The 20359-nt window shown below is 41.7% G+C and overlaps 3 protein-coding genes across 3 annotated transcripts; 1 reads left to right on the top strand and 2 right to left on the bottom strand.

Moving 5' to 3' along the window:
- Positions 1 to 1300: 1300 nt before the first annotated feature.
- On the top strand, positions 1301 to 9157 carry tnnt3a (troponin T type 3a (skeletal, fast); the record flags this gene model as incomplete). The annotated part of the gene is made up of 13 exons (XM_084451329.1): positions 1301 to 1317; positions 1465 to 1475; positions 2924 to 3118; positions 4048 to 4065; positions 5001 to 5019; positions 5170 to 5209; positions 5460 to 5576; positions 5694 to 5771; positions 5896 to 6009; positions 6129 to 6241; positions 6457 to 6547; positions 7883 to 7923; positions 9020 to 9157. The coding sequence occupies 13 exons, from the start codon at positions 1301 to 1303 to the stop codon at positions 9054 to 9056; spliced, it is 891 nt and encodes a 296-aa protein (XP_084307455.1). The 3' UTR covers positions 9057 to 9157.
- A 3600-nt stretch (positions 9158 to 12757) lies between these two features.
- myod1 (myogenic differentiation 1) lies at positions 12758 to 13910 on the bottom strand (the record flags this gene model as incomplete). Its single annotated transcript, XM_084450618.1, has 3 exons — positions 12758 to 12999; positions 13130 to 13208; positions 13401 to 13910. The coding sequence occupies 3 exons, from the start codon at positions 13908 to 13910 to the stop codon at positions 12758 to 12760; spliced, it is 831 nt and encodes a 276-aa protein (XP_084306744.1).
- Positions 13911 to 15254: 1344 nt separating this feature from the next.
- On the bottom strand, positions 15255 to 18262 carry LOC311319235 (ferritin light chain, oocyte isoform). The gene is made up of 3 exons (XM_084450729.1): positions 17949 to 18262; positions 17278 to 17424; positions 15255 to 16262 (listed from the first exon to the last, which is right to left on the bottom strand). Exons 1-3 carry the CDS (start codon positions 18114 to 18116, stop codon positions 15969 to 15971), a joined length of 609 nt encoding a protein of 202 aa, XP_084306855.1. The 5' UTR covers positions 18117 to 18262; the 3' UTR covers positions 15255 to 15968.
- Positions 18263 to 20359: the final 2097 nt, after the last annotated feature.

Genomic DNA, 20359 nt, shown 5'->3' with positions numbered 1-20359 from the left:
ATCACATTAAGCCTGTTAATACCAAGGATCAACAACCATTAAGCCTGTCAACACTTACAGGATCAACAACTAAAAACTCACTTAACTGGACAGATACATGTGGACAGTAACAAGACCCAAGATGCAACAGTCTGGATTCAAATTAATTGAAACTCATTTAACTACTAGCTTTAGAAAATAATAATGAATTGCAATTAACTGGATTTGAAGACTACAGCTTTTTTGTTTCTACAACCTTAGAACAGTATGTTATGTTTAACATTATCAAACCCTTTTCAATTAGTATCATGATTTACTTTTGTACTTTTTTGGTTTCTTCATCATCATGACAAACCTAGTGGGTCCTACAGGTCCTACAATCCTACAGGGAATAAGATTCCAATGCCTGAAATGCCTAAGTGCTGGAGATGCCCAGATAAGGAAAAGGGGATTGGAATCATGCCTACTATTCCAAGAAGAAGAACATGATCTGGGGTTTGGAAATTGGATCCTGGATCATTTCTGAGAGACATGTGCAGCTGTCTGTGGGGGAGCTGTTAGGCAAGGCCTTCATGGTGGGCTCACAGCTAGAGGACTACTCCAGTATACACATGATGAGACAAATACTAATATAACTAGTCATGTTAATTCATCAATGTAACATCATTTTATATAACATATTTTGGAATTATTTTTTAGCTTATTGCCGTCCAACTAAATACTGCGTAATCTGGAAAAAATCGGAAGCATCCAAAGCTAACTCTATAGGGACCAAACCTAAAATTGGCCTTCAAGTGACAGAATGTTGGAAATGTTGTTTAAGGCCTAGGGTAACATGATTTCTATACATAGAGGTTTTAACCACTTAGAACCAAGCGCTGGGATAGGTTGAGGGTCTTGGAGCCTGGCCTTTACATTGGCACTTGGTCTCTCTCTGACAGCATGAATCTCACACCAAGACGGGGAAAAAAGATGGCTGTCATTCATCTATGTTTGGCAGTCTTCTCAGTTATCGTCTGACAGGCAGATTCAGACTGTGTCAAATTTCTGTCGAATTTCTCATGCTAATTATAACACAAGACTCGATATTAACTAATGTGAAAACATCCAGTCCTGTTAAATTTTATACCATTCCTGGCAATTTATTTATTTCTAATCTTTTGTGGGGGATGCTTAAGTCTCACATTTAGGTCCCAGCAGGTCTTAGGTGGGGTTGGAATGGGAGGAGACAGTGAGCTATAAATACTGCCAGACCGTGTGCTGTGTTACTTAAAGAGTCTTTCCTCTCTGTTCCAATGCAGTCACAAAGTCTACTGTCACCATGTCTGACGAGGAAGTGTAAGTATTATCTACGTTCATTTCCATCCCCGCCATTTATTGATTCCAAGGCTTCCTCATCTCCCAGCCTGTGTTCTACCCACATATCATACTGTTATATGTTTTAGACCTATATATCTAAATATGCCATTTCTTTTTCTTTTTCAGTGATAACGTGGGTAAGTAATATCATAATTTACGTATTCATTATATAGCCATTATCATTATTCTATGATCCTTCTGTTCTTTGCATAACCTATCTGATCTTTTCTTGACAATTCACTGTCAATATACAGTACAGAGTAATGCTAGTAAAATACTGAATCAATGTAGGTTCTGGACCACTGTCTTAACTGATTTTCCTTCCTGGTTAAATACAAAGGATGAACTATGGTTTGGCTTGACTCCATAGGGTTCAAGATGTGCACTACTGCCCAAACTCATACAATTGACTTCATATAAGATACTGTTAAAGTGAAATGCCTAGCTCCAGTACTAAACCCTTCTCACGGTGTTTGCAGGGAAGGGTTTCCTATCAAATAGTAAAGGCCTTGACTTACTATTGCTTGGTTGCAGGCACCAATGTTTACAACAGGATATAGGTCATATTTGAACTAGACCCTTAATCGTAAGATGCACAACATAAATTAGCTCACATTTTCCATGAAAATAAATGTACAGGTAATTGATTACACATAGTACATGAATCTGTTAGCCACAGGTCCTGCAACTCTTGCAGTTTGCATGTTCTCTCCGGAAAGAACAAGACCAGAGACTTCTTTGGGAGGGATACATTGACTGATTATAATGACCCTTGAGTTACATTAGTAAAATTACATCATGTCAACTTTAACGTCATAATCTGCAGTTCGCATAACTAGCCCAGCTGATTACGAGAGTACAACAAGTGCTCATTCTCCAAACTACATGTTGGTAAACACAGCTGGGGCGAACTGCGGAGTATGACTGTAAAGTGATCGTGGAGGACTGTATGCCTAGCATGCATCCATGCTTTACCCAAATTGACAATCATTTGACAAATTGGGTACAGCAGGGATATTTTGTTAACATTGTTTTACTCCTTTCTTTTTTGGATAAAGAAGTCGATGAGGAAGGTAAAAACAAACTCTAGATGACTCTCGATGAAAATGTCCATGTCATCTATACTAATTTGTCAGTCATTTCCCTCCTGATGCGTGTTCCAACTCGTTGAGTCTTCCTGTACTTTATGGCATGCTAGATATTAAACACTAACACTATTTCTTTATTCAAACTACTGACTCTCTTTAATCCACATACCACTTATTTACTTAATATTGTCAGCGACGTTCTGCCTTAGATATGAAACATTTCATTTTATATACATAGTCATTTTCAGTTAGTTGTCCAGAAACCATCTCTGTAAATTCCATTACTGACAGCAGAACTTTTTCTTTCCATAACTGCTTGGTTGTTTTCTCTGCTTTAGCTCCACCTGGTGGTCACTTCCTTGAACTCATTTAAACTCTTCATCAAACCTCTCTCTCTCTCTCTCTCTCCTGTCTTACTGACTCGAGCCCTTTTTCATGCTTACATTAACCCTCTCATCACCCTTCCTCTCCCTGGTTACTCACTGCATGCTGTGTAGCCGTAGAAGAGGAGGTAGTAGAAGAAGAAGTAGAAGTAGAAGAAGAGGATGTAGAGGTGGCCCCTGAGGCAGCCCCAGAGGCTGAGCCAGAGCCAGAGGTAGAACCAGAGCCTGAGCCTGAGCCAGAGCCTGAACCAGAACCAGAGGTAGAACCAGAGCCAGAGCCAGAACCAGAGACAGAGGAAGAGGTGGAAGGTATGTGGCATGGGGTATTCTATCATCCTTTCAGACACAGCAGTGCACTCCACCTCCTACAGCCAGACAGACCCGACTAAAGTGCATTACTTTCTCGTTCTACAATTACTAATTAGTAACTTAATTAATAGTTAACATTAATGTAGTAACTTCTCTTCATTATCTGCCCAAGGTGAAAGATGATGGGTGTCCAGTGTTACAGTAATACGCCCATTTCACTGTTCCCTGCTTATAGCGCAAACTGCTTTTCCATTGCTGTAGCCATGACTTGAGCTTCCATGAATCAGAACGCCATAACCCCTAAGCTCTCGTTTCTAGAACAGCAATAACCAAAGACGAGCCTACTACTGTATTACATTTGTTGTTTTCATGCAAAAAACCTTGCATTAGTAGAGGCAGTCACACCAATGCTGATAATGAAATAGATGGCATTGTTGAATGAGCACAAATTCCAGTCTCTCTTTTGATTCGCTGATGTAAGCCAACATCAGTGTATGAAAATGTTGTAGATGTCTTGATTGTTAATGCTTGTATGCTTTTTATGTTAAAATAACAACAATATTGCTCCTATTCTGAGCCTGCACTGAACCTGCTTGTTGGCAAAAAAAAGACACCAATGTCCTTATGGAAGTATACCATTTTATACTCTGAAGGACATCACTGTCCCTGAATGATACTTTGATGTGCTATTGTGAGATGAACAACATACCCAGATGTGTCAAATCCAGTACAGACATCTACCTCTAAACTGATTAGTTCATCAAAGCATCATTTCAATTGATAAAAAATAAACAAAATAAAAAAAGAGTGAGAGAATGCAAATGTTCAAGCTGGGCCGACCTTTAAAGCAGCCTAGTCTAAGTGCAGCTCTCATTCCTGTTGCTAATGCTGTCTATTTTGCCTTTGTTTTCACTGCTTGCTGCATGCAGAGACCATTGAAGAAGAAGGTATGTTGACTAAATTAAGTTGATGAGTTCTATGTTCGTGTCCTAGGGTCTGAGGTCTCGCTGTATTGGGGGAATATCTGCTCTGCTGGGTACACAATGTCACTCCCAAATATACCTGTAGGAACTGTAGATTCAAGGAGCACTGCGAAATTGGCTCGATAAAATTCAAAATTATAATTGTTAATTTTGGAAACAGTTCCCATTGTCTAAGCAAATTCATAAATGGTAAAAAAGTGGAGAAAAAGGGTGAGAGAATATGAAATGCTAACATTTGCTTAACAGCACAGTGACCCCACTGTTCAACTCTGCTATGCCGATCATGATTTGCATGGCATGTAAACAAACGTATTACATATGACTAGAAAACCTTGATTTTTAGTGTTGTCTTACTTTTGTAAATGGTGTAGGGGTCAAGCCAAAAACATAACACAGGTTTAGCCTTTATCTTTATCAGTAAAAATCATTGACTACCATCACTGAGCAGTATTTCTGATTTTAAATTACAGTGTCAACATTTAAGTATAGTGAGGTTCCTCGGTGTCTCATGGACTCAATATAATCGTATATACTGATATTTCAAATATGCAACACATAAAACATAATCGTGATGAATAATCATAACAGCATTCTATGTGCAAAGCTGTTTATGTGAAATTTGAATATGTCAAATTTTAATAGGTGACGTTTTGATTGGTGTATGTTTCTTGTTATTCACCCGTTGGCATTCAAACACTAACCAACATTCACATAATCAAATTGGAAGCCAGGCTTCAATTTGGATTATTCAATTGCCAACGTACTTAAGTAATTAAGTGCAATATAAACATAGAATAAAATAATTTAGTTCATGCCTGAGAAATTTGCCTGAAATGAATAACAAGGCTTTCTAACCCAATGCCATGTACCTGTCCCCCTCTTCATTTTTTAATCCACAGACGAGAAGCCTAAGTTCAAGTAAGTCATCAACTTTTCATGTAACCCTTGATGACTATTTCTAATTTCTATTTGAAACGTGTAATACTGGAGACACATTAACTTGTTAAACCACCACTCCCATTGTATATGAACACTCTTGTAGTCAATACGTTAATTCATTCTCCATAGGGCTCCAAAGATCCCAGATGGTGAAAAAGTGGACTTTGATGTGAGTAGAAAAAAAATCCTATTAGGATAACTGATTGATAATAATGGCCACGTTTCCCGATAAAGAACCTTCTTAAGGAACCCTTCTTAAGCAACCCTTTGTATGGGAGTTAAGAATTACTTTGGAGTTAAGTGCTTCTTAACTTGTTTGGGAAACCCGGCCATTATCATTTATCCTAGTATCTCTCGTGCCGTCAGTCTGGAGAACATGGAGCTGAGTTATCGCTTACAGTATCTTCCTCTACTAACAGGACATCCAGAAGAAGCGTCAGAACAAGGACCTCGTCGAGCTGCAAGGCCTGATCGATGCTCACTTTGAGCACAGAAAGAAGGAGGAGGAGGAGCTTATCGCGCTCAAAGAGAGAATTGTGAGTGATGGTGGACGTTAGCCGCCATAAAGACAGATGCGATGATGACGGTCTAGTGGTCGACCCGAGATGGGCGGAGGTCTAACAGCCATGTCCGTGTTTGTGTGCGCCCTGCAGGAGAAGCGTAGGGCGGAGAGGGCCGAGCAGCAGAGGATCCGTTCTGAGAAGGATAAGGAGCGCCAGGCGAGACGCGAGGTTGGCGTCGTCCAATAACGTCACCCCCCCACCCACCCCCCCCCCCCCCCGACTGCTGCTGTATCCATGCTCTGTCGACGCTTAGCTAGCAAGTTAACTTTGCTATCGACGCCTCTCGTTACAGGAGGAGAGGATGAGGAAGATGGAGAGTGACGACAAGAAGAAGGCTGACGATGACGCCAAGAAGAAGTCGGCCCTGTCCAACATGGGCTCCAACTACAGCAGCCACTTGCAGAAGGTAGATCACCTTAGTTTCATTCCTCACAGAATCACGCACGGACTACGGCGGTTTAAAGACTGCGAACAAAAACGGAGGGTTGTGTGCTTCTCGTAACCACTTCTCTACACACGTACCAGGCGGACTCGAAGAGAGGTGGAAAGAAAGAGACTGAGAGAGAGAAGAAGAAGAAGATCTTGGCGGGGAGACGCAAGGCCCTGAACATCGACCATCTGAATGAGGAGAAACTGAAGTAAGGGCTGTGTACTCTCCGAGTTCTGGTTCGGACTTGGGTTATGTGTGATGGTTTATTCGGGAAAGACATACTATGTGTATACTGTACGTATGTGGTGTGTACAGGGGGTGTGTTGTTTTATGGGAGACATACAATAGAAGACAAGTACTTATACCTACAATATAGACAATCAAAGGGCTTTCAACTCACCAGCAATGGTCTCTCTGCCTTAGGGAGAAGGCTAAGGAGCTGCAAGAATGGATGCAGAGCCTGGAGTCTGAGAAGTTTGATCATCTGGAGAGGCTGAAGAAGCAGAAGTATGAGGTGAGTGTATAAACTGCCCTCTATAAGAGGAAAGGTGATTGCAAAACGTTCATTTATTACATGCTTTACCATGTTGGTTTAAAAACATACAGAAGTACAAAGTAATCTTTTGGAATCTGAACTTTATCCCCATGTACTCAAGAGCTGAGCTGATAGGATAAGACTGGTGCCGATCTATGCCGAGTGTAATGCACTCCAGAGTTTGGAAATTGTTTCCTGGGGCAATATTGGTATTTGCCGAGAACCTTCTAGTTAATCAACTCCGAATGGTGAAACTTATGACAGCATTGGATGTTCGAGCCTTACCGTAGCAGAGTTGACAATGCGGGTCCCTCCATCGGAGTGGAGGCCCCTCAGGGCCTCTCAGATATGAACACAGCTCTGCTTTGGTCTTCAGGTCACAACCCTGCGTAAGAGAGTGGAGGAGCTCAGTAAATTGTAAGTAAAGCTGAGCGGGCGCTCAAGCTCAGGGGCGCCTCCCCCAGGCCAAATGCTGCGGTGCATGGGCTGCTTCTGCTACAGCGGCATGGCAAACTTCACAGGACCGGCCGGAACAGGCTGAGGGCTCTGGTCCAGGAGACACACCATGGTCCACTAAGATCGCGTAGGAGTATGAGCAGCTATTGAAGTTGCCTAATGGCTGATGCCACTTTATTGTACATTAGGTTTGGAGAAGCATTGTAGAAATGGTCGCCAGTAGGAACATCCAGAGAGTATTAGCTGGGTTCAGACAGAACAGACAAGACTAGTTGTACTCTAGAACATCAGACCCATCGTGAGTCGATCCATAAGATCTGACATCTTGGAAACTGTCGATGTTCCAAACAATTACATTTCATTTCTAAAACTGCTTGAACTCATCTTCATAGAGCCTCAAGCTGTCCTACAAGCCAGGCGCTAGTCAGATCTTAGTACTGTAAGTGGTGTGGTCACAGGTAAGTGATTCTGTGGGGATTTCATACCCGCTGAAGGGCCTAATCTACGCGTCTCTAACCTGTCCTCGTCCCCTTAGCTCTCCACCTTTGGCGAGTTGGGAAATCAACACTGAAACACACAGTCCACAGACGAGGTCTGTCTTATGACTAGGAACTCTCAACTGAATTTTCTTCACGTATAAACAAATAAACTAGACGAAAGCTCGGACAGCGGAGATTTGAATCTGAAGTTGTCTCTTCCTCAGTGTCTGCTAGCTGTGTGTGTCCCATCTTGGTTTCCCATACCGCCTCACAGGCAACAGCAGCCCACGGGGCAGTCCATAGAGAGGAGAGACTGGGGCTCCTCCCGAGGCAAAGCTACTCTGGCCACTGTTATATGTGCTGATGTATTCGTTTCCAGGTCCTCACGCTCAGGAACCGCATTGATGAGATGCAGAAGCAGTAAGTACTGTAGCTTCACGAGCATCAGACCTCCACGTTCTACGCGTATAATCAGAATAAAATCGGAATATTTTATTCTGAGACGCATGGTTATCTGGGGCATTTCAAAGCAATGCATTCTGTTATTCTGATAACCATGCGGAGTTAAAGGGAACATAACCTTTAACTTAGCCGTCTACAGAATATCCACATAATACTTTAATCAGCATGACATAACTGCCATAACTGTTCAGGACAGTTCATGTCAGTTTATGACTGAATATTATACTGTTAACTGAAAATACAGTTAACTAATACAGATTGCACTCGAGATTAAAAAAAAAAAAGAGTTGGGTTTCCCTTATCCTGTAACACACAACAATGAACGCAAGATGCACTCACACATTCATTCAATCACAAACACTAGTTCTACTACACACTGACAAGTTGAGCCCCAGAGGATTTTGACCTGGATCCAGCCTGGAGGTGAGGTACTCAACTGTTGCCTATCTTGTGCATCACATTCCTGACCTGAGATGTAGCAGAGATAGAGCTCCCTAGACCATGTGTTCTATGTTGTGGGGATTTGTCACAATGTCAACTGCGTTAAGGACAAAGAAAATATGAAGAGCATCAAAGTGCCTCTTGGTAATATTTACTTCTAGCAGTCATAGCTGACTAATAAGTGTAATATTTTGCCAAGAGGAAAATATGATTTTTCATTCATGCTCATGTTTCTTTGCCCTGTTGCTACTTAAGCCTTTATGTGTGGCGTCAAGGACAGGCTATCACATAAGATGTGAACTGAGATGTCTTTCCTCCTTAATGACAAAATAATGCATGTTCCTCATTATTGTCATGCAGGTAAGTGCTGCATGTTGTGACACACAGACGTGCATGCTAACTTCACAACTTGATTTGAGTGCTGTGAATTTATCCTGGTTTATGTTTTACAGTTAGGCCAACAGATGGTTTGCTCAAAATAGCCTACTGTATATTGTAATGTCATTTCATTGAGTCCATGAAATAAGACTGCATATTTTCCAGATATATGAAAAAAAAAATCTCTGTAAAATCCCTCACTTGGTTTCTCTCTCGTGTCTCTGACGCATTACAGCAGCAAGAAGGGAGCTGCCGCCCGCCGCAGAAAGTAACCGGGCCCATCCTGCCACCTGCAGCCTTAATGGCCACCGTACCGGACACATGCCTAATGCAGCAACGTATACAATTGCTAAGGGCATGGCTCAGACAGCACTGACACTGACAAACTCTGTTTGTTACACAAAAGTCATGCTATCTCCAGCAAGGAGCCTTTAGCCGTTGTTGTAGGAACATCCACCATCATGCTTTCTCGCCCTGGACTGTTTGGTTCTCAGTTTTTTTTTGTAAATAAAATGTGACTCTTCAGCCTTTGTCTGTAGCTGTTATAATTCAAAACCCTCAATAAAGATCAGTATTTTTAGCCCTGTAATTCAGTCATTTGTTCAATCATTCTTACATTTCTCAGTAGGCCTATCAAGTCGCAGTCCACTTTTTGTAGTTGCAAAAATAAGTAAACAGTTAATATAATAAAGGTGAAGATGACATGATTTGTGGTAGCCTACTGTAGGTCTGTGTGCATAAGATATTATCTCATGATCCCATACCTTGGTTACCTTGATCTGAAATCACTGTGGTTTCTGGTATATAAGGCCTAAATATTTCCTAAGATCAGGGCTCATTTATGCTGAATAGAATATAAAGTTTATTTTGCTAACAAGCTAATCAGGGGGGTTTCTTCAGTCTGCTGCAGGAGGTATGGATTTCCCTGTAGAGCTCGCTGGCGGCCCGTGGAGGCCAGATTAATTCAAAATCAAGAAAACGGTTATGGTGCTAGCTAACAAGCAAATGAGCTACCAAGGAGGTCAAAGGATGCTAGCAGTCCTATTCATGTTAGCTTAGGTTTGTTAACTATAGCTACAGACTCATAACAGTTACATACCAATATTAAACGTCTAGACGTCTCTCGTGCCGACCGTCTGCTGTCTCTCCAGTCCAGCGAACCAGCCATCCTTCCCTCGCCATCTTAGTCCTAACACCTGTGCGCAAATACACGGCGCGGCCCCAGTCCGTATGCACAACCGTGTTCTATATATATCTATGTGCACAACTCCAGTACTTCCTGAAATTAGAAATGCTTCTCTATTTCCTGTCCTACACATTGGATGAAGTGATTAATCAGGTGTGCCTGACTGCAGCACAATGATCAACCATATAGACTATTTGTGCTCAACCATATAGACTATATTGTCAAATGCACCTAGAGCTTTGAGAATATAATTTGTTTCAAGAAATGAGCCAAAGCAATTGAGAAAAACTGTCAAATGTTTTCAGCTAAATGTTTTTAATGTTCCAAGAGTGATACTATTTAGAGTTGGATAACATGCTTTGAAAAAAAAATCTATAAATGTTTTGTTTTTTGCTAAGTAAATTGTAAAGTAAATTGCTTTGTTATCATGTAACATTGTGAGAAGATTTTATAAAATAACATTATATAATCTGTTCCTCAATAATATCCCTTAAAATGGTCTTTGAACATTATATTAAAACGTTTTCTTTAAAACATTAGCAGAACTCGTAAGAAATGCTAGCCAATGTTGTGGGAACATTCCCTGGGTACATGTTTCACATATAATATAATTTCGCCAAAATTGTGAAAAACGCGTTGAATTTGCACACTATGCCGATTGCCATGCACGCGCTCAAAGTGGTCTAGAGGCCCTGAACACCCGAGTAGGAGGAACACATGGTGGAAAATACTTCAGATTACAATGTAGTTCACGATACTACCACATGATGGCGCTATTGCTCTTTTTTTTAGCCTCTAGCCTTTTTCGGCCAAGTAACCCCCACAAGAAGAGAGGAAGAGAGGGGGGATTACTATTCACTGTTCAGTCTTAAACCACATACGAGAAACTTTTATGTGCCAACAGTGCCATCTCCCAAAAAAATTGATCAATGTGGCATAGGTCTATTAGCCTATAGCATAGCTACTGTGTTGTTGACGATGGACAATAGACCACCTTTCTCCACTTTATCAAGGCCGGTGTAGCTGCCAGAAAGTGTATGGAAAAGCTATGTGCAAAAAATACAATCACATCATTAGGCCTCATCAAATATTAAAGATTTACTGCCAAGTATTCAAGCCTAATTTAACCCTCATCCTCCCGACCCCAGGGACATACTTTTTGTCTCACGTGCTTTATTCTATCATTCAAATTTTTCCTGACTTTGTTTAATTTAATGCGTTTTTATATACCAGTGTTTTGGGCTCATTTTGACCCCAGTCAAAGCACCTATGCAGTTTTGATAGGTGGGGGGGAAATGTATTTCATGCTTGACATGGATCCTAATTTTAAAGTATCACACACGCCATCAGGGGAGTTAGGGGCGCAGACATTTCTATAGAATGGGCAGTTTGTTGGTTACAGAGGCCAGTGCAGGTTCTATACATTTAAAAAGTGTAGACCTATATTTTCGTTTTACACAATATGCACATTAACAGCCAATTTGCTAAAATAACAATTGTTTTTTGTTGTTGTTTTCTCAGATGACATGAATTACTTAACTAATAACATTTTGAGAAGAAAAGTTACAATTTCCTATATAGTTGTTTCTTCCAGTAGCTTATTCTTGGTACCCAGGGACCCCAGTCGTTAAATAGGCCTATGCTTGTAGGATGAGAGTTAAACACGTTTAATATAATTTAATATAGGCTACGATACAAGTAGTCTAGGTTACTAAATCCTAAATCCTAAATCCAATGAGCTGTACTATGAGTTTTCCTCAAGGTTCCAAGAGTAGGCTAATCTACAGATAGGCTACAAGTCCCACATAGGCCTATTTTTTACAGGGCCTATTGTCTTCATATGGTTTTGAATTCCTGGAAATATATATTTTTAATTGTAAGATTTGATCTTTTAGATTCTGATTTACTCAATCATCATGCTTAAGTCCTACTTAGGTTAAATGGTCCGTTCTAATTGGAAAAGTGGGCATAAAATGAAAATTAGGCTACACTTTCACAATAAGTAACAAGGCTGTTTTCGATGGAGATGCGTCTGTGTAGCTGCATTTTACTATAGGCTTGGATCTTGAATAATTTGATCCACTCTATCCCGTAACACGGTCCTATATTTTGTTTGTAGGGTTTATGCTAGGCTATATAAAGATGAGGCAAAAAAGAAAAGAGATATGCCTTGATTTCTAAATGGCATTGCTACGAACAATAAACATAGGTTAACATTTGTTATGATAACAATTGTTATTGTGGGCCTATGAACAAATAAACAACGAAGCATATTTTGTATAAATAGTCATATTCATTTATTCGTTATAACTTCGACTTTCACTCATTTTAAGATGTATAAATATAAAGATTCACACAACAAGCAAACCAAAGCCATTGACAGGCATTAAATACATTAAAAACGTGTTTTTCGTTTCGTTGTTTCCGTAACAAATCAGCTCTTATTTACACATATATACAAAAAATGGTCCTCTAATACATGGCAAGGAAAGATAGCAAGATAACGTTGACACACATACAGTAAGGCTTAGAAAGTGGTTAATCCTTTGATTTCGGTTACACATAGCCTACATAAATAGTGAGTAGCCTATCTCATAAAACGCGTGACCTCTGGGAAACAAGTTGAACTTCAAGGAATTGAACATCATTCGCAAGCTAGGCTATTGGGAAGGCTGGCAACTTGGCCATTCACCCTTTCTTCGGCAAAAGAGTTAGCCAGTCCTTTCCTTTGTTGACTTCATCTACAGGAATTGATTCTTCTCCATTAGAATAGGACTGATTGTCTTTTCATAACACCTGATAAATAGGGTTCGGGCCATGGGGTGGCTGTGGGCAGTTGGTCGGTGACGGCACGGATGCTCCGGGCTCGCTGAGGGCAGATCCCTCCTGAGGCGAGCACGGGCTTCCCTCGGACCCCTCCTGAACTGACAACACGGTGCAGGCGGAGGTCTCTGTCGAAATTCTCTCCACGATGCTGGATAGACAATCCAAACTGGAAATGACTGCGTTCTTGTCACTTCTTGATGCAGCTGTAACAAAGATAGCATATAAAACAGTTAGATACGATTAAAATGGCATAGCTTACTGCAGTTTTGTCATGTAGGCCTAATACATTAAATCATGTTTTACATTTTCCATAGAGCTGAATGAGTAATTTACCAGTTGGTGTTTCGTTGAAATAAGAGCTGTCATAGTTGCTTCGTCTTGCTGGTGTGCATGTTGGGCCGTTGAAGTCCATCTGGAAAAAAATAATCATAGGAACATGAGAGTTGGGTCATGTCTCACAGGCCAAATGGCAAGCAGGCGATTCCATCTCCAATACTGCACAATATATTCTCATTTATACTCTTAAATATAACACTACTCTGTTAGGCTACATTTTCAGATGAACGTTAGGGGTCATTAACTGAAAAGATGTGGTCTAACTCACCATTCCGTCAGAGCAATTGGACCGTGGGCTCGATGCGTCCGAGTCCCCACTGTAGTGGTCGATTACTGGGTAATAGTTATCTTCTTGACCTCGCAGCAGAGATTGTAGCGACTCGATGTAGCTGATGGCATTTCTCAGGATCTCTACCTTGGGAAGCCTCTGGTTGGGGTTGGTAGATGTGCACCTCTTCAGGGTCTCGAAGGCGTCGTTGACCTTGCCTAGCCTCCTTCTCTCGCGCATAGTCGCAGCCTTCCTGCGGTCAGCGTTGGTGGTTTTTCTCTTGCAGGCTTTGCATGCCCAGAGTAGACACCTGCCAGCCTGGTGATGACCGCTCGGTGCCCGAATGTGTTCGTCCTCGTTGTGGTGATGGTCGTCTGGCTTTAGGAGACCCACGTGGACCAACCGGGGGTCCAAGTCTTCGAAGAAGTGCATGTCACTTGTGTTGAAGCAGGGGTCGTCATAAAAGTCATCAGCAGATGAGATGGGAAAAGAAATATCCGACAGCTCCATCTCTCACTTTCAATTTCTATTCCAACTTTCCAATCAACGTAGTGGTCTCCGTTTACCAAATGTGTTGCTAAATTACCCAAAAGATTTGGACAAAAAGTTGATACAGGCCTATCCTTGGAACAACTAGAGAAACAAAACAAATAGACAATTTTTAGAGGAGGAATGTGGTTGTCTCTGGTACTTTTGCCCCGTATCACCCTTTGGGTACCTGTTGCTGATGTTGGAGAGCAAACAGGCTTTTATGCTTGGGGTGAGAATTAGGGGAGTGTTCTGCTTTTATGACATCTGTGTGGATTGGCCAATAGACGCACTGACCGGGTGCGCAGGGAGGGGTTTACAACTTCACGCTAATTAGTGTACAATTACTCTTTACTGCCGGTGCATAATAAAACGATAGGCTACATATAATACGAATAATGAAACAATACGAAGAATGGGAATTTGTGAAATACATAAAGAAAATGAAATTAGTATCAAAAGGATGCTATGGCCTACTCCCATGTATTCTGCCTATTGTAAAATAGAAGTCAGAATCAGAAATCAGTTCGTATCAGATACAACCAGCAGCATAGCATCTGAATAAATCGCGAAATTCTTTATTTTGAAGGACTTTTAAATTAACTTAAGATAGTATTAGATATATAGGCTACTAGATAGGCTACTTAAAGACAATACATATGCAATTCACAAGTCTTGTCGACTAATCTTTAGTCCTTTAGGAAATATATTTCCTTTTTGTTTTTATTTTATTACCCAGCTTAGTTCCCAAATAGCGTACTACAGCCACCCACCCAATGTTTAAGAATATAAACTTATCATCACGCATTTGGGCTGCTACAATATTTTTCGAGATCAGTGAATGGGCTGAATTTTGCCTACAGTAGATGAAAATGTCTCTCATCCATGTGAAAACTCTACAGGTGGTTGAAGAGGACCTTATGACCTAATATGAACGCTAGATGGCGATGATGAGTTGATCAACCCTTTGATAGAATCCAGTTTGATGATTTTTAGTCTAAAGGAATAACACGAAAGGTCATTCATTTGGAAAATCCTTGAATCGTCCCAAATGTCGATAGATCTTAAAACCGTCAAATGACACGAACATGTCAAATAAAACCAAAAGCACTGAACATAAAAAAATGGATCAAATCAAAACGAATAATTTGGAACAATTAACAATTATTTTTCAATCAAAACTTTATTTCCAAAGGAAAAGTAGGACATTGTAGACATGATTAATATTGTAGGCCTACAAGGGGGAAAGTGACTGCAAATGTCCTAGAGCAAATATATGTATGAGGAACACACAGACAACAAAATACGTATAGGCCTACTTAAACAAAATATGTTACAAAGTATCTATAGGACAAACCTCAACCACGTGACAATCTCAATATCAACCAAACGTCTGAGGCATTGGCTTACTTTGTTCTCTCATTGATATCGAAATTCAAATTTCAACTGTCAACTTTGTAACATTTCTGTTTGAGTACTGTGTATTTAAATATTAAATATAAATACAATTTGTAATGGAGTGCTATGTGTTATAGGAATCGAAGTTATAATATAACTTATTCACAGGCCTATTGGCTTATCAACAAACACACCTGTATTTTTCCCCAACCAAACTAACAGCAAATATTCTACAGTTTATAATTGTAAATTCAATGATCCAGCTGTAATACAGAATATTTGGTAGAAGCTGTAATATTCAAACTTACATACTCCCTCCCTACAAACTCTAGAAAAATACCTATAAGACCCATTTCCCCCTGAGCATCAAAAATAGTGCTGGCACTTAAAATATCCATACTTTTATATTTCCCCTCACACACTCGTCTCCCTGTACCCTATTGTGTTTACAGAGGGGACACAAGGGTTTGAAAGGCCCACCCTCTCCATAACATCTGTGACACTGCTAAGAAGATCACAATAGGGGTGCTCAGGTAACGGGCAGGAGAGGCGTGCGAAGCCAACTTAGCAGCGCTCGTGTTTATTTATATATACACACAAAACTGGACCAGCAACCCTGTGATTCATCCCCATCCTGAAGACTCAAGCAGCGGTCAGTTCCTCCTGCAGCCGGTCGATGAGGTACTCCCCGTAGCCCCCCGAGCCGTCACCGGCACAGCCCACCCTGCGGGCGTTGGTCAGCAGGTCGCCCAGCAGCTTGACGCGCGGCACCAGCGGGCCCAGGAAGCGGCTCTTGACCGCGCTGGCGGAATGTGGGTCACCGTGATCGCGGGCCAGCTGGCTCAGCTCCACCATGACAGCCATCTCCTCCTTCCACTGGGCCAGCGTCAGCTCCAGAGCCTGGAGCAGGGAGCACACCTCTGGACCGCCAGGCCTCTGGGACAGGGAGCACAACACACAGCGGTCAGAAGAGCTAAAGCATCCATCTCCTTAATCCATCTCCAAAGATTATAAGGATGTGGTGAAGGTCAAATCTGCAAAACGACTAAAATATAAGTTGGAGAACTCAAAGGTAGCACCTGTCCAATCCAAACATTAAAACCTCCAGCTTTTTTCCAACAAGCCAAAAGTTGTTTTTTTTTTAATATATCATAGCGTTGAACTGACAGACATATGAGAGACATAATTTAAGCTTCCCAGTTGGATAACAAGGTGTTCCAAATGGCTGCTGATGGAACCCTACGCAGTCCCCGCTCGGGATCGATTTTACATGACTCGTAAAGCCGGAGGAGGCAGAAAGACGACACGCACTGAAGTGTCGAGCGCCACCCCCTACATCTGGAAACACAATTAATACACTGTCCTTCCGCCGTCACATTAATCTCCCCAATTTTCCGGAACTCAAGGGAAATGTACACCCTGACAGGCATTAGAACTGAGCTCTGGGCAAAGCCCCAGGGTTTACCCCCCCCATCCCATACACACACACACACACACACACACACACACACACACACACACACACACACACACACACACACACACACACACACACACACACCCTGCTCTCTCCACTCAAAAGCTCTAGAAAACTATATCTCAATGATATGATGAGAGGACTCGTAATATTTTAGGGATCACTTTGGGGATAATAGGCCATGTTACAAAATCACTGAATAATTATTGTATAAATTAAATACTTCATTTTTATAGTGCAGGGTTTATTATTTGCACGTACCTCAGTTTTATAAGTCAGTTGAATTTGAGAAGGCTCTGGTAGTAGTTTGAACTGAAGGTGTACTATATTTTGACTGTGGGGCTTGGGGGAGAAGATATTTTGAGGTTGGACAGTCTGCCAATGCTTCTAGTCCTGTAACAGCCAGTGCAGAGGCCTGACCCATGTCCTACTGTAGCATGGACGTCCTCTCCCATGGCGCTCTGGCAGCTGTACCTGGATGTCTTTGTTGCAGTACTGCCCGCCGCGCTCTGCCAGGTACTCCAACAGGGCCTCGGCCTGGGCCTGCTCCTTCTCCGACTCCCGCTGGAAGAATGCGGCCACTCTTGGCAGGGCAATGTCATCCTGCTCAAATATCTTGGACTGCAAGGCACAATACAGAAAACATCACAAGAGCCGCACAAACAATGCCGCTACTGATTATGCAGTAGGCTAAATGTAGCCTAGGTTTTTGCAATTTGATGACAAGTTTACATCATCTCTCCTCTCTGTCTGTCTGTCTGTCTGTCTGTCTCTCTGTCTGTCTCCAGACTGTCCGTCTGTCTGTGTCTGTCTCTCTCTCTCACTCACTCACTCACTCACTCACTCTCTCTCTCTCTCTCTCTCTCTCTCTCTCACTCTCACTCTCACTCTGTCTCTGTCTCTGTCTCTCTGTCTCTGTCTCTGTCTCTCTCTCTCTCTGTCTCTCTCTCTCTCTCTCTCTCTTTCTCTCTCTCTCTCTCTCTCTCTCTCTCTCACAGGCTATATCTGTTCGATCTAATATAGGCCTGTATCCTACTTTTTTTTACTATTTTTGTCATTGTCAAGTCTCAAGAACTGATTGATATTTCAGTCTACGCATTTGTGCTTGTAGCATAGCCTATGTGAGACTGGGAGTCACCACCTACCAGCGCTTCCAATCTGTAGGCAATCTCCATGAGCAATGTCGAGACTCCGCACAAACTCTCCTCCACAACCGCTGGGAGATTCTGTTTCACCAGGCTACCGAGAAATGCTCGGTGAGTTTTACATATAGGCAGACTCGTTTTTAATCTTTTCCCACTTGGTTCCGCCATATGTCCAAAAAGTCGCGACACTAGTTTAAACCGTGGCAACAAAGTAAGATATCTGTCGCACTGATCTAATTATTTCGCTTGGACAAAATACATTTCTAGTCTATGAAACTGAAATAGCATAATCGTAGGCTATATAAGCGTTTTTAGGTCGATCGTTGCTGGAGAGCGCAGGATAAAAATAGAGACAGTTTAAATCGTTTCCTGTTCAGCACCTCAAGTTCATCCGGTGCGCGTTAGACACCCCGCTTTATATGAGATTGAGGGAACACAAGAGCTATATATAAAAAAAAATGACTGAGCATAACATTGAACAAACGTATAAATACAAATCTTTTTTTTGTTGGTGTAGCCTAAACATAAAATTGACCGCTGGGTGCAAATGTGTGCGCTCCAGAGAACATACACTCAGGGCTATGGGACTGTAGCCACTTGAGACCGTCCTGATTTCGCGAGCTCACATTCTCTCGCAGTCATCCGGTGCGTCAGCGACTGTTCTCAAGCTACATGCGTCATAATGAAACGTACAAGTGGATCCAAAATTAGTCTATCTACATACATAGCATTGTATTAAAAACAAACAGCTAGAACGTTTTATGTAAAGGGTTAGGGTTTGTTTGGAAGTGAACCTCATTAGAGGCTATGGCATAGATAGGCGTATGATGGGTAAAACAAAAACATGAGCCTACTCTAGAGTGAACGAGGCTGCTTGAGAGGTTTGAACTCTATGTAACCTGCCCAGAGTGGCCTAGGCTGTGTGAAGTACAGTAGACTAGACCAGCATCTACAGTAGGCCTACTGTAGCCATGACTGTAACAGGTGTTAAAGCTGTGCGCTGGAAAAACCTTGTTAGGTAGTTAGCCTATAGATTTAGGGCTGCTGTGGTCATTTGTCTTTTGAGACTTTAAGCAACCCCCAACTCTTCACATAAAATGTAGCCTAGTGTTCAGTTTTTAATTCCATTGTTTTATATAGAAGGGTGGGGTTTTCAATAATATCCTGCAAGATTGTCTATAACCCTATTCAAAGCAGTGCTGCAGCCAAACGGTTGGATTACATTCTCGTTTTCTAACGTCGCAGCCTTTTTAATTAAAAGAAAGAAAGAAAACACGGACTTGGTAATAGTCTCAATGAAAGGTACTTGCCTAGGCTTACATTAAAAATTATTTCATACCAAACGGACCATTGTTTTTGGCATGCTCTTAAGCAGTTTACTCGTTTGAACATCTACAAACAAGAAAAGAAGTAAGCTAAAATCTTTCATCTGAAAACAAGGTAAAGAAATAGATTTTAGGCCATGCACACATCCCCATAGTCACCCAAGGCTTAAAGGGGCTGTTGCAAAACTCACTTTTTCAGTGCTTGTGCATATATACATGTGGGTCTCTGATGGGCCTACTAACATAAACTTTGAAGTAGCCTAAGACAACCTAGTATTTTTTTTGTGGGCAACCATATTAGTATGAAAACATGGAACACAGCAAGCCGTTAAAATTTCCCTCGGCTAGTTATGTCATTAGCCAAGCTCATTATAATAATAGGCCTACCCCCCCCCCCCCTCCCTCCCATCTGAGTATCTCCACCCATCCTTGTGCCTTTACATGGCTAGGAAGGGACGCCATTTTTTGCAGGTCCCGCTAACATAATGTTTTGGCACGGAAATTGTTGTTCTTGGCTGAAAAGACAAGTACAGATTGTTACATCATCTCCCAGCATCAGAGGGTCTAGTAGTTTTTGTGTAATCCTGCTAACAGACGAACAAACAAACAAGCAAACAAACACACGCTACCGAAAACATTACCTCTCGGCCTGCGCTGTCGCTGGGGCGGAGGTAACAACATAAATACTCTAATAGCACCAGACAGACGAGGAAATGTGCAGTCACATCTCCCGCACAGTCAATTAAATTAAAGAGGTAAAATTGAATAATCAAATAAATCATATTGTACAAATGTGCCTTCTTTTGAAATTATGTCAATAATCTAATAATGTATGAAACTGTATGTATGTATGACTAATAATGTATGAAACTGTCACAGAACCGGCCAAAGCAGGGGCGCTTCTCCTGCCTGTAGACCCCCATGCACACATGCACGTCCGTGGGCATAACGCCTGCTCACCTCTCAAATACAACCATGATACAGTATACGTACAGTACATCGATCCTCAAGTAGTGTGGATTGCCAAATTCATATCCAGCCATGTCACAGGGATGCTGTTCCCTCTGTGCCCCCTCCCCCGCGCCC

Source organism: Borostomias antarcticus, assembly GCF_949987555.1.
Source record: "Borostomias antarcticus genome assembly, chromosome: 16".
Classification (NCBI taxonomy): domain Eukaryota; kingdom Metazoa; phylum Chordata; class Actinopteri; order Stomiiformes; family Stomiidae; genus Borostomias; species Borostomias antarcticus.
Note: the sequence above shows the minus strand (reverse complement) of the source record. Positions and strands in the feature narration are given on the sequence as shown.

Coding starts and splice junctions, on each gene's coding strand:
- LOC311319235 (XM_084450729.1), bottom strand. CDS start 18,116: ATGGCGGAACCAAGTGGGAAAAGATTAAAAACGAGTCTGCCTATATGT. Junction 17,425..17,948: donor CCTACAGATTGGAAGCGCTG/GTAGGTGGTGAC, acceptor TGTGCCTTGCAG/TCCAAGATATTTGAGCAGGA. Junction 16,263..17,277: donor ACTGCAACAAAGACATCCAG/GTACAGCTGCCA, acceptor TCCCTGTCCCAG/AGGCCTGGCGGTCCAGAGGT.